Source organism: Anguilla anguilla, chromosome 17, assembly GCF_013347855.1.
Source record: "Anguilla anguilla isolate fAngAng1 chromosome 17, fAngAng1.pri, whole genome shotgun sequence".
NCBI classification, from domain to species: domain Eukaryota; kingdom Metazoa; phylum Chordata; class Actinopteri; order Anguilliformes; family Anguillidae; genus Anguilla; species Anguilla anguilla.
The window spans coordinates 14,998,425-15,015,032 of record NC_049217.1 but is presented as its reverse complement, the minus strand read 5'-3'; the positions used below and the strand labels follow the sequence as shown (position 1 = coordinate 15,015,032).

The following is a 16,608-nucleotide window of genomic DNA, read 5'->3' as shown; positions in this document are numbered from 1 at the left end:
CATCTCAGGGCAGTTGTGGGTGCAAGGTGGTCTGACTACATAACCATTACATAACCATCGAGCTAGTGTACAGGCACAAAGGCTGAAGCTTGCATCTGGAGGGTGGTGTACGTGGGGTTTACGGCAGACCGCGGAAGTGATTTCTATCAGCACTACGCGCTGTCAGCTACTGCTGCAACAATGTGGATCTCCGTGGTGATCATTTCTGTGGCTTTAGTTGTTTTTCTGTTAAAATATGTAACAAGAAAGAAAGGACCTAATCCGTTTGGTGTTGATACTCGAGAGCCGGTGAAACCGCTGGTCACGGATAAGAAAGAAAAAAATAAAGTTCTCAAGCAAGGTGAGTTTCTGAATCTAGTGCCTATCAACGCGGTTGCCCCGAGTGTAGCTTGCAAAATATTTTACAGCATTACTGCAGAGTGAATATATTGCAGAAAATATCTAATCTTAGATTTTGATGTTGAAGTTATGCTCTAACACAGGGTCTATTTTAAAGGGCACTGTTGTGAATCGATGGTTCTATAGCTACGTTAATTAGCACCCGATTTTCTGCAGCATATTCCCCAGCCGACTACAATTTATGGTTTTTTCAAGTGCAGCAGCTATCATGTCAAATACCAAACTGAGATAGGAAACTGCGTATGCTCCTACTGGGTGAAGCGAACGATTTCAGGTTGCGTTTTTTGCTACGACCGCGGCTCTAGCTCTGTCTGTCGCTCGGTTGGTCCACAAAAAGTGTCCCACCCCCTAGCTGCCATAGTTTTTGCCCCAAGAGGCTGAAATTTGGCATGGACGTAGGTCATGACCGAAGGTAGAGGTGAGTAACCAAAAGAAGAGGTCAGGATGTGTGCGTGTGGATGCACACACACGGATGCATGCGCGTGTGCGGTCGCGGATGTTTGTTATTTGTTTGCTGTTTGTTTGCTTACTGTCACCATGCTCACTGTTGCAAAATCGGCACACCCTGGTCTCTAATAAGAAGTCTCGCTCTTAACTTCCAGGATTTCTAGCCAGCAAGGTGCCGGAGAACCTGGATGCCATTGTGATCGGTAGTGGGATCGGTGGGTTGGGCTTGCGGTGCTTCTCGCCAAGGTTGGGAAACGAGTTCTGGTCCTGGAGCAACATGACCGCGCCGGTGGCTGCTGCCACACCTTCACGGAGAAAGGCTTCGAGTTTGACGTTGGTGAGCCCGCTGTGGCCGTGCTTTCCACACTGACTTAACACCTCCCATCCCCTTTCCCTTGTTTTAACATCTTCAATTCATCTGCCTACTTTTTAAAAAATCAGTAGCCTATAGCTAGGGCCACCAGTTTGTCTCCACCATGTGGCCTGCAGGGATTTAACTTGTATTTCAATTAATTTTAACATTATTATTAGAATTGTTTATTTCATGCATACACATATAACTTACAGACAGGATTCTTGAATACTAAGTTCGATTTGAATGTGCTATGAAAAATTATGGCGAAAATGAATCGCCTTGGCACCAGAACCTGTGTTATATGTTGATAAAACTCTCATCACACTGACAGCCAAGGATTGCATTTAATTACTAACGCAATCATATACCTTAGAACAAAGGGCTAGACCTACAGGGGGAGCGGTTGATGCAGTCACTTTGCAAACTGAAGACCCTTTATTTTTAGGACTCTTTTTGCACCTGTCTGACCAATAATAATCTTTTTGAACTTTCCCACTACATTGGAACCCCCACTTGTTTTATGATTCCGCTTTACTCGTATGTGCACTGTGCTGACAGAGGCCCCTGTTGGTCTACAGGTATCCACTACATCGGGGACTTGCTTAATCACAAGCCTTTTCGCTGCATGATTGACCAGCTGACCAACGGGCAGCTGCAGTGGGTGCCCCTGGAAAACCCCTTCGACAAGGTGGTGCTGGGCCCCCCCGAGAACAGACGGGTATACCCCATCTACAGCGGCCAGGACCGCTTCCTGAAGGAGCTGAAGAGGTGCTTTCCCGGGGAGGAGAAGGCCATCGACAAGTACATGGAGCTCATCATGGTACTGCTTGCAAAACGCCACAGATCAGATCAGCTGTCCTCTAAACACTGCCGAGTGGGTGACTGTGTTGCATTACTGAGGGAGTCTGAATGGCTTGAAGGCAGAGGACCGGTGTGTGAGGCAGTGATGTGCCCCTGGCAGTTGCTATACTGCCACAATGGAAGCCTATGTTCCGGGTTGTTTTCCATTAGCTTTTCGCTCATGTTGTGCCCCCAACACAATGCAACCGATTGTAGTCTGCTTCTGCCCTACTAAAAAGAACAGTGGAAGGAACTGACGTCTGTCTGTGCTGGTCGTGAAGACTGAGAAGGCAAATGCAGATACACACGCTACCATCACTCAGTAGTGATCACATCTGACCAGGATGGTAACGCAATCTGTGCAGCGTTTTTATTGGACCACATTAAATTTACAGGGAATGTGTCGCCGGCCATTTTGATCCGCCAGCGCTGCCTGTGGACATCGTTGGCAACAGACCTGGTTTTCGGGTGATACGGTAGAAAAACATTCATGCTGGAGCCGGGCCAGCCATGTTCAGCTCCGGCTCGTGTGCTGGCTCGGTCAGTCTGTGCAACAGTCAGACTGTGGGTCGCAGTTCGCTCCCCTTACCGTAGTGCCAGAGAACACCGTTTTCACTGAGTCATGTGCACTGGACTGTTGGCCTTTGCTTCAGTCGTGTGTGTGGGCTGACACTGTGATGTCATCAACACAAGAGGCTATTGGGCAGAGTCGTATTCATTTCTTATCAAGTTGTGCAAATTTATTGCTTTGATTGTTTGGTTACTTGGTGGCTCATTTATCGAAATTGCACAGATGAAAACAAATGCCATCAGCTTTTACGTTATACAGCCTATACAAACACAGTTTCTTACAAATGTTTGATGTGATTTGGTTATGGATGTTGTTTGTTAATAAAGATTGATTTCACATTTAATTGCTACAATAAAAATGTTTGTTTTCACAGATCACGTTTTTTTAAAGGAGTAACATGGTGGTTGAACGTGACACTTCCCAGTTGTCTTTAGGCAACAACAAAACAAATGTGCATATTTTTTTTATTATTCAGTCATTTCAATGTACTTTAAAACGTATTTTTCTAAGCCTAAATTTCCCACTACAAAAGTTCACCCGAACTGTCTGGGCGTGGTAATGAGAACTGTCAGTTAGCTATGATTGACAGACCGTGCCCCGTTACCATAGCCACCCCCATGATACGTGCTATTTTTGGGAGACTTTTCACAAGCTAGCTAGCTTAGTAGTATATCAAGTATCCATAGATAGCTAAGGTAAGGATGTTGACTTATATCCAATTATAATTTTTGCTATCTAGCTAGCCAAGTTAAGATAAAAGCACAACTATAACGCCCTCACAAAAGCAAACTAGCTAGCTAACGTTATCAATAACATTTCCTTATGAAAGCAAACTACCTAACGTTAGCTAGCTAAATGAATATAACCAGAAATAATCTAATAGTCCTTAAAAGGCACTCTAATTTAAGTGAACCTAACGTTAGTCAAATATTTGCATTGTCTTGCCTGTAAGCCAGCGGCGCAAACTATGGGTCTCGAGTTATCCATGGGTTTACGGGGCGTGAAAAGGAGTGATTACTGTGTTCGTTACGCACCAAATTGACAACTTTCTCAACCGGTTGAAAATAGGACGATAAATTTAAAACGCATATTTCTCCAAAAATACAGAACGGACATATTTAATACTTTACTCATTGTGTTTCTTCAATGCCTCTTGTGCAAATAGCACATAAAACCGAGAAAGTGTGAAAATCACCATGGTACTCCTTTAAGCCAGTAAAGAGGTGCCTGGTGAATTATCAAGATCACAAGCTCGAGTGTCATTCCTTGCATAGTGTGAGGATACAAGTGACATCTGAATGAAAATTGCTGTTGCTAAAACTCCTGCTTCCTTTTTATTCATAATTAATATTAATTGCCAGCATGGCATGGTTAGTAGTGATGGCAGCTCTGACTCAGGTGGGTCTGTGGTGGGCGTGTTTTGCAGAAAGCCGGCCGTGGTGTTTGGTTCCTGGTACTGCTGAAGCTCCTCCCACTTCCCCTGGCCAATTTCCTGGTATACACTGGCCTGGCCAGTCGGCTCTCTCCATTCTTCAGATACGCCTCGCGCAGTCTGACTGAAGTGGTGAACGAGCTGACGGACAACCAGGACCTGAGGGCAGTCTTCTGTTACATGTTCGGCACTTATGGTATGATGTCACATGTTTCAGTCACACTCATTATGTGTTGCTCTACGCGACACTAATAGAATGTAATGTTAAAGTTTTGTTATTACGCTGAGAAGCAAGTCATGAGAAATTTAAATCTCATGTATTATGATGGTTAGGGAATTGGACTGACACAGAGGTTGCTGGTTCTATTCCCAGGTGTGCAGCTGTCATTATGGTCTTGATCAAGGCCTAAAACTAAAATGAAATCCAGTTTTAGCAATAAAAAAGTCACTTTGGATAAAGCCATCTCCTTGGCAAACGCATAGTAATTATATTAGTAGTAATAGTAATAATGATATTAATAGTAATAGTGGTAGTAGTAATAGTTCAGAAAAATAGCAATAGCCATACCAGTCACCATATCTCATGTCCTCCTCTGTGCCTCCCTCTGTGTGTAACAGTATTTGCCGTTTCCAGTCTCATGCTGACGATTGTTGCGTGTTTTCCAGGAAACATCCCGAAGTATGCCAGCTTCTCCATGCACAGTCTCCTGGTGTGCCACTACCTGAACGGTGCCTGGTACCCCAAGGGGGGCGCCAGCGAGATCGCCTACCACATGATCCCCACCATCGAGAAGGCTGGGGGGGCGGTGCTGGTCCGCGCTCCGGTGAACCGCATCCTGTTCAACGAGGCCGGAGAAGCGTACGGTAAAGCGACGGCATCGTTCACGACGGGCTCGTTTGTCCACGACGTGACACTCCGTCCCCCACAGTGTCCCGGGGTCGTAAACTCCCTACGCAGGCGTAGTAACGTTTGCTACTGTATGTCATACCAGAGGACAGCGTCTTGCTGTTTTCTGTTAAAAACATTACAGAGTAATTATGTGGGATGATTTATTTTGACATTTCTCAGCACAATAGATGCTGAGACTGCTCTACCCTCTGTGACGGTTAGAGCAGTCTAATTTCTCTCTCTTTCTCTTTCACTCACTCACTCACACACACACAGAGGGACAGAGAGGATATATTAATTAGCCTTGTAGCCTCAGTGCCTGGTGAGATAGTTCTACCTGTCTGCCATGCCACATATCAGGCTCACTCTCTCTCCGTCTCTCTCTCACACACACACATACACCGTGCGTATAAACACACACACTTTTTGTGTTCTTTGGGTAAGTGTTGTGTATACCATAATGCAATATGCGAGCACTTTCCCTTAAAAATGGGACAAAGGGTGCGACTTCAGCCCTTAAAATGGGGGAAGTAGCTGTGGAGATGACGTTTTACTTTGTTTTTTCCTCTTGGGTTTCAGGCGTAAGTGTGATGAAGGGTCAGGAGGAAGTGCACGTACATGCCCCCAAGGTCATCTCCAACGCTGGGTTCTTCAACACGTACCAGCAGCTGCTACCTAAGGAACTACAGGCTCTTCCTGGTAAGTGCGCCCCCGGCATTCTAACTGGCAGCAGCTAGCACCACGGCCACGGGCAGCAGTTATGGCCTTGCCATGTCTATGGGGTGTGTAACGCTATGGTGTGTAACACTGCAGTGAATAATGCTGCGGTGTGTAATGCTGCAATGAGTAACACTGCAGTGTGTAACGCTGTGGTGTGTAATGTTATGGTGTGTAACACTGCCGTGTGTAGCGCTGTAGTGTGTAACACTGTGCTGTGTAATGTTGCGGTGTGTAATGCTATGGTGTGTAACACTAAGGTATGTAATGTTGCCATGTGTAATGCTGTGCTGTGTAAGCCTATGGTGTGTAACACTGCAATGTGTAACACTGTGGTGTGTAACACTAAGCTGTGTAACGCTGTGCTGTGTAATGCTGTGCTGTGTAAAGCTGCACTGCGTAACGCTATGCCTTGTTGTGGCCTTGCAGCTGTGCAGACGCAGTTGAGTATGATGAAGAATGGACTGGGGGGACTAAGCATATTCCTCGGGCTAAACGGCACCAAGGAGGAGCTGGACCTGAAAGCTGACAACCACTGGATCTTCCCCGAGAACAACCTGGACGAACAGTAAGCACACCCTCTCAGCTCTCCAAAGCAGAAACACACCCTCATTACATCACAGCTCTTTAATACTGCAGGCCTGATCTGGAAAAGCCCATAAATCTTGTGATTTACCTTGTCTGTTTGAATTAATCCTGTCCTTACACTCATTAATTAAAACAGGGGTAGGCAACCCTGGTTTTGGAGCTGAAGAGAGATTCTTTATTTGTGCTCCATCCAAAACTATAACCACATAACTGTTCATTATCAGGCTTAATGAATGCAGATGACCATGTTCTGGAGGAACTCACACCATTCAGGCTCTGAATATCAAGAATCACACCCTTAATGATCCATCGTTCTCTGAAATCAAGCTCAGATGGAACAAAAACATCTCTGACACTCCAGGATTAGTAATGCCTTCCCTTCTATTAGACAAACAAAATGAAGGCATGGGAGAACGCAACTTACAATGCTTGTATTAGGTACACTGGTTCAACTGCTTGTTAACGCAAATTTCTAATCAGCCAATCACGTGGTAGCAACTCAATGCATTTGGGCATGTAGAAATGGTCAGGACAATCTGCTGAAGTTCAAACCAAGCATCAGAGAGGGGAAGAAAGGTGATTTAAGTGACTTTGAATGTGGCATGGTTGTTGGTGCCAGACGGGCTGGTTTGAGTATTTCAGAAACTGCTCATCTACTGGGATTTTCACGCACAAACATATCTAGGGTTTACAAAGAAAAAGAGAAAATATCCAGTGAGCGGCAGTTCTCTGGGCAAAAATGCCTTGTTGATGGCAGAGGTCAGAGGAGAATGGCCAGACTGGTTCGAGCTGATAGAAAGGCAACGGTACCTCAAAGAGCATACGTATACCTAAAAAAGTGGCCGGTGAGTGTATATTCTGAAAGCCATTTACCATGTTGCATTTTATTAAAGCAATTCAGATATAAGGAGATGGGTCCAATCGTTGTCCGAAACCTTGCTGAAACCGCAGTCTGGAAGGTGTGCAGGCCTACTAGAGCCTTATGCAGCGTTAGTGCTGCACAGACAGCACGTATCCATTCCAGTTCCAGTTCCCTGGTATTGAGTAATGTTCCACGTGGAAAAAGAATACACGTGAAGGGTTACTCAGTACCGAATCGCATGCTGTGTCAAACTGTTTTATCAGCTGCATGACGTAAGCAGTGTACCCATCCTATCGTTACCGTCAGTGATAATATGCCATTCACCTCGTAATGCCTGCTGTTACGTATGGTGCGCACCCTTAGAGTCAGCCCCCGAGGTCGGCCATCAGCCAGCTTTCTGTAACGTACACAAACGCATCATTTAAAACAGAGGTGGGCAACAAGGGCCGTACCTGTTTCTGGTTTTCATGCTGCTGGGAAACAGACAGTTTTGTGTATTCTAAGTCCCAGTTTTGTGTATTCTAAGTCCCGGACGAAGGGCCACCCCCATGACCATTATGGATTTGAATGGTCCAATCAGAAGGAAGCACGGCCCCTTATCACCAATCAGAGGCAGTGCTCCCTTTCAACAATAGAATTCCACTATATGCAAATATCAATGTACTGAAAACTGTAAAAAACGAATTACCCACCAATACCTTTTTGAACTTTCTCGCTGAGTTGTTCCCGTAGCTGGCTGCGTAATAAATCTTCCTGTTTTTACTACGAACTTCTGATCTGCTTCTTCCTGGGATAACGGTCATTTTACCTGTTTTTGGTAATATCTTGAATAACCTACAATGCCAGCTTCTGGCCTTAATTATGCAATTATGCCCTAACATTTATGCCATCTGAAATTTTTGCTTCATTCCTCGATAAGCACGTGAATGACAGCCGAAGACTGTTCTTGTGTCCCTATCTGGAACATTTTTCTGTGATCTAATTTACAAGTGAACCAGTGTTGGTCTACACAGTCAATCAGCTCATTTACCAAGGGCAATTGGCGGAAACAAAAACCTGCATGCACACCGGAATTGCCCACCCCTGATTTAAAACCTCCTCAGTCTGCCACCAAAATAAATCTAGGGAAAGTGGCGAATCGCAAACATGCACAACCCATCACCTGCAGAAAACAAATATGCGTTGTTGCGTCTAACAATATCTAACATGGTTTCCTAGTGATTCTATATATGACAGAGTGGCTTAATTTTTATGGTTCTTAAGATAATAAATATCTCCCAAAGCAGTCCAACCTGGAGAAAGTATTGATTATGTGGTTGTATGCTGTTCGCCAAAGAAAAGTTTCAGTTGCTTACCTTCAAAAGGCTTGTGAACTGGCAGGAAGTACATTTTACTGTTTAGTTGAGCTGTAAAATTGTATAGACACATTCGTTAGAAAAATATATAGGTAGGACTATTATAGTATATTGTTAAGATACAGTATGATGCACTGCAGTTTTATGAGCTAAGTTTTATTTTTATAACTTGTGCACCATTAATATTTATGCTTCTTTTTTTACATTCATTGTAATGCCAATCCTGCTACCTGCCAACCAGCCCTTGGTTTCTGACTGGCGGTATAATATTAGAGTATTGTAATCGGAAAGCAAGCGGGCAGCCTAGCCGGCGGGCGGAGTCAGGCCTGCAGATTGGCAGGCTGTTTAACCCTATAATGTCAGAGCGCTCGTATAAAAAAGCGTTTTCAGGCCTGAGCGGCAAGGCTGCCCCGCCCACAGAGCTGAGAGCATTAAGGCCTTCCTCCATTACAGGGTAGAGGCCTATATGAATGGAAACAGGGAGGAGTCGGCCAAGAAGGTACCCTTGCTATTCGTCGCTTCGCCCTCAGCCAAAGACCCGACGTGGGAGGAAAGACAGCCAGGTGAACCTATGAGACCCATGTCTCCATCACTACATCCAATACAGGGCTGTGAAACACAAGTCCTGGACGGTCAGTGTGCCGGTTCTCTGCAATAGACTTTCAATTCGAAAAGCAATTAGGTCTTGGATACAAGGCGTGTCCTTTACCCAATCAGACACCTAAACAGAACAGATGGGCTGAAACCAGCAGACCCTGTAGCCCTGCAAGACTTGGCCCAATTTGTTTCTCTTGTGTTTCCTGAGCTGTGCCAATAGTATTTTAGAAGCAAGCTGCAGACCCTGCCAGTGTTTTCACTCTTCGGTTCGAGACCGGAGATACGGTGGGTAGAATGAGCCACGGTGTGACACTCTGTTCTCTTCTCTAGGGAAGTCCACTCTGAGCCTGGTCACCTTCGCCAGTTATGAGTGGTTTGAGGAGTGGAAGGACGGGAAGGTGACCAACCGGGGCATGGACTACAAACAGCTGAAGGAGGCCTTCATCAACACTGTCGTCGACATGGTGGTCCAGATCTTCCCCTGCATAAAGGACAGGGTTAGAAATTCCCCAATACCTTACAGTACTGAGTCTGACCAGACTGAATGTAACCTAATGCCACTATAAATGAAACTGACCAGACTGAATATAACCTAATGACACTATGAATCCTACCAGACTGAATATAACTTCATGGCACTATGAATATGACCAGACTGAATCTAACCATATGACACTGAATCTGACCAGGCTGAATATAACCTAATGGCACTATGAATCTGACCAGGCTGAATATAACCTTATGGCACTATGAATATGACTGGACTGTATATAACCTTATAGCACTATGAATCTGACCAGACTGAATGTAAATCAATGACACTATGAATCCAGCCAGTCTCGATGCCATGCCCCTCCTGCTCTTTTCCAGATTGAGTACATCGACGCCGGGACTCCCATAACGAACCAGCACTACATCGGCGCTCCGCGCGGGGAAATCTACGGCTGCGACCACAGCACGGTTCGCTTCAGCCCCGCTGTCAGCGCCACCATCCGGCCCCAGACTCCGCTGAAGAACCTCTACCTTACAGGTGAGTGTGCGTTCTCTAACTGTCAGGTGAGTGTGAGGTGTGTCTCCTAGCTAGTGATCACTAGAACTAACAGTGAGCTTCTTAGCAGCAAGGTTAATTTCGGAAGACAGTTATTGAAAATACCAGGTTGTCCCTTCCGATGTGCGTTTGAATTGTTTGAAAGCTCACCTTCGCGTGAGCAATTAGTCACACATTCTCCCATCCTTGTGTGTGTGTGTTGTGCGTGTTCCTGGGTGTGTGTGTGCACATGTGCGTGTGCCTGGCGCAGGTCAGGACGTCTTCGCGTGCGGTTTCGCGGGGGCGCTGGCTGGAGCCCTCACCTGCGGCTCAGTTCTCCTCCATCGGAACCTGCACCTCGACGCCATCGCCCTGGCCAAGAGCCTCCACAGCATCAATGACAAGAAGAAGCTGTAGTCTGAAATAATTTAAAAATTAATTATTTCCATTTTTATTAAATAAGTGAATGCAATTCACTTATAGTTATCGGTTTGGATAAGCACACATACCATATAATGAAATATTAATCATGAAAAAAATTGTTTTAAGCAGGTGTGCTCAAACTTTTGACTTGAAAGTATTTCATAATATAGCCCAGTGCAGTGCAAGTGATATTTTAGAATCAGCTCAAATTATACAATTTTGCCAGATCACTTTAACAGTCAAAACTAGAATTATGAAGAAAGGCTTGTGTGTGCGTGCAAAGCGAAGTGCTGCGAAAGCATGTGAACTAAGCGTTACACTGACTATTGTGGTACTCAAAATATTTTCCTAAGGTTGGGAGGTCTGCACTAATGGCAGTTACATTCAGCACTTATTTTTTAATCTATAACAAGAGAGCAAACAAGTTATAAATTGGATTCAAATTTATATCTATATATTTTGTATACATTTTTTAATAAGAACCATAAATGTTATTTGTAGGTAATGGCACAGGTAATGCATGTACTTTTTGTGTTTCCCTTATGCATAGGGCCTGGAAATACAGCCTAAAATTGTTTTTGCAATTTTTATAAATTCTGTGTGGTAATGGTCACTATATACATCAAACAATGCTCTATTAAAGTCAGGAGGATGTCCAGTCTATAATGGATAAAGGCATTACAAATTAGACAAATTAGATGGTTCACTTGTAGCTTAAATATAAAAGTATTTTACCTCGGACCACCTCATTTCCTCTTCAATGGGCAGAGTCATTCTGAGCATTGCTGTATATATTCCAACAACATGCAAGCTATTAGAACAGATACAACCGGACAAATAAAAAGTAGGCCTACTGCATCAAAAATAACCCAAAAAATTGTTATTGTAGCAAATCTGATGGCAATCGATATCGCCCAGCCCTACCTATGCACATTTCTAGAAGGGGCCTTGCAGAGCTTTAATACAGTCAATGTGTTACTCATCAGCTGACGGCTTATTGGTTGATGGGAAGGGAGGAGCCAATGAGTGGCAGTTTGGTAAATCTGTAGATTTGTACCCGAATGTGTCATGTGGTCAGATCATCATGCCGTGATCTATGTGCCCAATCCTGTGTGCCCATATACTGTACCTGATTTTGGCTTCTGTAATTTGTGTAAGCTTTACTGTGAGTCTTGGAGGAATGTAACATAGAACATTTTATTTTAGACCTGAATTGTTTTTTGGATATACCAAAGGAGAACCTGAACAAACAAAATTTCTATCAAACCTTGCTTTTGATACTTGTTTGCATTGATAATTTGTGAATTCAGTCATGGATGATTGCAAACCTCATTCATTGCTTTGTCTTTGTGGGAACCAAAGTTGATGTACATTGTAATAGGGTTAAAGGCTTTTAGTTTGAATGGATATCTGTGGTGCTTGACCTTATTTTCTTTAAATACCTTTCAAGTAACTTCCTCATTACTATTAAACACTACATAAAACATTGCTGTGGGTTTTTTAATCAGTGTAAAAACTTTAGTGGAGGTTTTGGTGCAACACTGGATAGTCCTTTCAATGCCTCTCCTCTTCCTTAGATTTCCTGGTAAATGTGCCACTAGCATTCTGTTTTTATTCATTCATGTGGTCAAAATGGTGTGTTTCATGAATCGCAAGAAAGAGGTTTGTGTAAATGGCTGCATTATGTGTAATTTGGGATAGTAATGTGGTGTGGTGTAGACCTATATAACTTTCTATTTTTAAAAATTATTTTCTTTATTGTTATTGGCTAGATAAGAATGTTTTCTGTAAGTGTGCAATACCATAGCTACTCCACCGTCTCATCCCCATTTAAATCAGACTTCTGTTTAGAGAATGGTTTTCCCGTGCATAGTTGGGTGTTAAATACAGAGACTGTTAAATACAGTGATGGCTAAAATGGATTCTCAATTTTAAATTTACCATTGCATTATATTTTCCCAGCTTGAGCCTACAGTTAGATAGGTATCAAAACAATATCAAGCAATTGAAGTGTCACATTTTTAATGAGGTGACTCAAGAAAAAGAAAAAAAGAGCGTGGGAACAGAACGGTTTGCACGCATATAGCACGTGAAAGTGACGTCCTGACTCATGCAACCCCCCTGTCAGATAGGATGGAAATTGAGATAAATTTGATTAGCTGAGCCCTTTGCAACGGTATGGCAACGGTACATGCGCATCCTCAATGACCATCTTGAGGAACTCTCATCTTGCTTAAAATAAGAAGTTTGAGCTTCACATTTCACATGTAAATGGCGAGCAAAACCCAGCTTGAGATTAATGACAGCGCTTTCTACCCAGGTATTATTTTCATTTCATTTCAATTATTGGCAATGTGAATATACACAATATGATCACGTTACACAATTCCGCATATTAGTAGGCTATAAATAAGTGCCTTGTTACAATAGGTTTTGCCTACAGTAGCAAATCTGGTCAATGCAGGCCAGTTTAGCTACTGTTGCTGAAATATAGCTAATTATGATTTGGAAATGTATGGATAGGCGAAGTTATCTAGTCTAAGTGGATCTTGGTCTGCAATGAGAACAATAGTAACTGTAACATGTTTCAGATAATGTACTTTACATTACTGACAATGTTAAACCTAAAAATTGTTCAGTCAAAATATAGACTTGTTTACCACACAATTTTAGTACGGCATTAACTAGCTAGTAGCATACTGCCTGGAAATATTATCTAGCTTGTTCAGCTAACAAAAGCCTATCTTGTGTTCCATTCAGTAGTTGGCCTACCAAAAATGAGCTTGATGACTGCATAGAGACTAGGCGTTGGCCAGCTACCCATTATAACGTTAACTTCTCCGTCCTGAAACAGTTTTTCTGAAGCAAGCAAGAAATGTAAGTTTTAAGTTTGAGACCGAAATGCCGTATTTTGATAGATCGGTGCTGTTTAACAGCTGCCAGCTTCCTAGTTGCCATACATTGTTAAAGTGTCCTGTGCAAATGGTGGTTGAAACGGAAAATCGCTTTGGCGGGTACCTAGCCAAGCACTGAGACCTGTTCCATGCCTTGCGTCATTTTTCGATGCAGTTGGGAAAATATGGACGTCCACAGCTGCACTGGTATCGGTGATTATGAAATATTGGTTGAAATCGGAGAGGGCGCCTATGGCAAAGTGTACAAAGCCAGAGAGACGAAGGACAAGCAACGCCTCGTCGCACTGAAGAAGCTGAATATACCAAACGACCCGGAGAGCGGCATACCTGCGTTCATGATCCGGGAGGTGGCGCTGTTGCGAAAAACTGAGTGCTTCAACCACCCAAATATTGTGAAGTAAGCCGCTGTCTACCCCTGTCTAGTCCTGTGTAGACTACAGCATCTGCTGATCTGATACTCACTACTAAGTTAATTGATTATGCTTTCATGACCCCATGAAGTATTCAGTGAGGTGTAACGCTATTTATATGCAAACGCTAACTGTGCTAACAGGCCATGCAAATATATCATGCAAGAACTCTGTTGTTCGCTTTCGGTAGGTTACTAAACGTATCGGCCGGACTACGGAATCGAACCTTGGACTTAACGTTGGTTTTTGAGTACATCGATCAAGACTTGACAACGTTCCTTGCGTCAGCCCCACCGAGCGGATTGAGTCTGGAAAAAATTAAAGTGAGTCTTCCCTCTAATCTAAACCCAGCTTGGCTCGAATGTACTGCAGCTGTCTACTCAACGCTGAATAGAACCTTACTAATTCATGAGCTGGCAGTCCCCATTTAGAACATTTTACACCCTACATTACAGTATATAACCTGTATTTTGACAAAATTTTAACTTGACCAGGGTTTCCTATGCTTTGTGGGCCAGTGGATGTTGCTTTGTATCATCTAATTATATGTTACCTGTATAGATATTCAATCAGTGACCGTGTGCTGCTTCCTGCAGGATATGATGCGTCAGCTGTTGACCGGGCTGGATTTTCTCCACACCAACATGCTGGTGCACCGCGACCTGAAGCCGGACAACGTGCTGGTCAGCAGCCGAGGGGAGGTGAAGATCGCCGATTTTGGGCTGGCCCGAATCTACAGCCATCAGATAGCTCTCACGCCCTGTGTAAGTTCACAACTGTTTCTAACTGTAGTATTATACCAAGCTTTCACGTGTCATTAGTAATCCCATGCATTCTGTTCACTTTCACCATGTAAGTGCTTATTTTATTAACAGTTACAAAGCTAAGGGAAGGGCTTGCTTGTTTTTAGTTTGGTATGGTCTTGCTTACAACAAAAATTAGTGGAGCTTAAGTTTAGTGGGTGTTTGTGTGTGCATTGCATGTATACCCAGGTGGGTCTAAATGCTGTATGTGTGTGCGTGTGCATGTGTGCATGCGTGCGTGTGTGTGTGTGCGTGCACGCAGGTGGCGACGCTGTGGTACAGGGCCCCAGAGGTGCTCCTGCACTCTGTGTACATGCCCTCTGTGGACATGTGGAGCGCAGGCTGCATCTTCGCTGAGCTCTTCCTCCTCAGGTAGGGACGGGCCACTGCACACACACCAGCACTGCTGAGGCACGCTGGCCCATGATCACTGTAGGGCAAAGGGCGCCATCTAGTGAAAGCACCAGGAACTGCAGTCAGGCAACTGTTAAAAGCTCTTTAGCAGACTAGCATTCCTTACCATGGCCTTGTGTGGTTCACAACAATACAGGAACAGTATCAGGACATTGTGGTACCTGAACTGGCCCCTGCCATGTGTTTAGTAGCTGAATAGAATAGAATAGAAATAGAAAAACTTTGTTGTGAATTAAATTTACATGAAATGGAAAGTGTCATGAGACTGGCTTGCATGGTAAAATAATAACATACATGGACACATCTGTTGATTATACAGTAGCACCTGTAAGCGACATGAGTCCAACATGCCCTTGTTAAAGACTAACATGAGAGATAATAGCTGTGTTTTTGTGAGATAGCGTTTTCTCCCGCTCCCACGCAGGCCCTTGTTCCGCGAGTTCTCCGAGGCGCGGCTGCTGCAGAATATCTTTGAGTGAGTATCGGCCCGTGCCCGCCCCCCACCCCGCGACGCTCGGCCGCTGCAGGTCCCCGTTCAAGGGCGAGTTGACGTTCTCCTTTTGTGTTTCCCGCAGCAGTGTCTGGCGTTCAACCCCGCCAAGCGGATCTCGGCCTCCAGGGCGCTGGCCCACTCTTTCCTGACTGGACCCTGAAGGGGGGCGGAGCCTGAGGCGGAAATCTGGGGGTGCGGTGCCCCGGTCTGGGCCAAGCTCTACAGAATAAGTTTTTCTGCTGAAATTGAACTTTGATTTCCCAGCTGACTGAATACCCATTATTGAGCAGGTGCTGATTTTCCCAGTTCCTTTGGATTCCTTGTGTCGTAAGGTGCATCTTATAATGTGAAATGAGAGAGCCCGGAACCGCACGGCGAAAATAGCGGTATCCTGGGAGAGGAACAGCTGACTGAGTCTGAGCCATCATGCATAACAAATGCTCAGTGTTCATTTCCTTCTCATTTGTAGAATTTGTAGTTCTTTGTAGTTCTTGACATCTGAAAGAAAATTATTCAAATTGCACCAAGCTCCCCCCGTCCCCCCACCCCCACTTGCAGATATTCATACAGTAACGATGCGCTGCTTTAAGATATCACCTCAGGTATTATTAACGAATGATACCAGACGGATGGACATTGTAATAATGACGTCAAATTCCACGCTGCTGCAGGTTGTGACCATTACAAAATATTCATGAAATTAATGTTTTTTATTCACCAGCACATTGTGTTTTGAGTGCATGGTGTGTGTTTGTGGTGACTGCTAAGGGGTTTGTACTGTTCATATCTGTCTTGTATTGTTGTTGGATGGGCTTTTAATAAAAGGAGAAATAAAACAAAAAATAAGTTTTTACAATGAAGCACTTTTTGTTGTGTAATTCGGCTACTAATATAAATCGTCTTTATACCTATTTTCATATACGGTTATGTAAACGCGTATGTATGAAAATATTTTAAAATACCTTATTTTATTTACATTTTACACAATTGCGCGAGCAGCTCTGGTTTGTTGAAGAGTTGGTTTTAAAGGCACATTTTCTCGTTCGGTGGAGATGTGGTTGGTTCAAGACC

The 16,608-nt window shown here is 43.9% G+C and overlaps 1 protein-coding gene and 1 pseudogene across 2 annotated transcripts; both read left to right on the top strand.

Annotated features, from left to right (window-relative positions):
* Positions 1-34: 34 nt before the first annotated feature.
* On the top strand, positions 35-11,988 carry LOC118217067 (annotated as a pseudogene).
* A 666-nt stretch (positions 11,989-12,654) lies between these two features.
* LOC118217071 (cyclin-dependent kinase 4-like) lies at positions 12,655-16,393 on the top strand. 2 transcript variants are annotated; one of them, XM_035398864.1, is made up of 8 exons: positions 12,655-12,822; positions 13,263-13,379; positions 13,572-13,814; positions 14,018-14,150; positions 14,424-14,591; positions 14,893-15,002; positions 15,469-15,519; positions 15,620-16,393. In XM_035398864.1, exons 3-8 carry the CDS (start codon positions 13,582-13,584, stop codon positions 15,684-15,686), a joined length of 762 nt encoding a protein of 253 aa, XP_035254755.1. In that variant the 5' UTR covers positions 12,655-12,822; positions 13,263-13,379; positions 13,572-13,581; the 3' UTR covers positions 15,687-16,393. The 2 variants fall into 2 exon arrangements, with proteins under 2 accessions (XP_035254755.1, XP_035254756.1); XM_035398865.1 differs by lacking the exon at positions 12,655-12,822 and having other exon boundaries at positions 12,877-13,379; positions 15,623-16,393.
* Positions 16,394-16,608: the final 215 nt, after the last annotated feature.

Coding starts and splice junctions, on each gene's coding strand:
- LOC118217071 (XM_035398864.1), top strand. CDS start 13,582: ATGGACGTCCACAGCTGCACTGGTATCGGTGATTATGAAATATTGGTT. Junction 13,815..14,017: donor AACCACCCAAATATTGTGAA/GTAAGCCGCTGT, acceptor CGCTTTCGGTAG/GTTACTAAACGTATCGGCCG. Junction 15,520..15,619: donor CTGCTGCAGAATATCTTTGA/GTGAGTATCGGC, acceptor TGTTTCCCGCAG/CAGTGTCTGGCGTTCAACCC.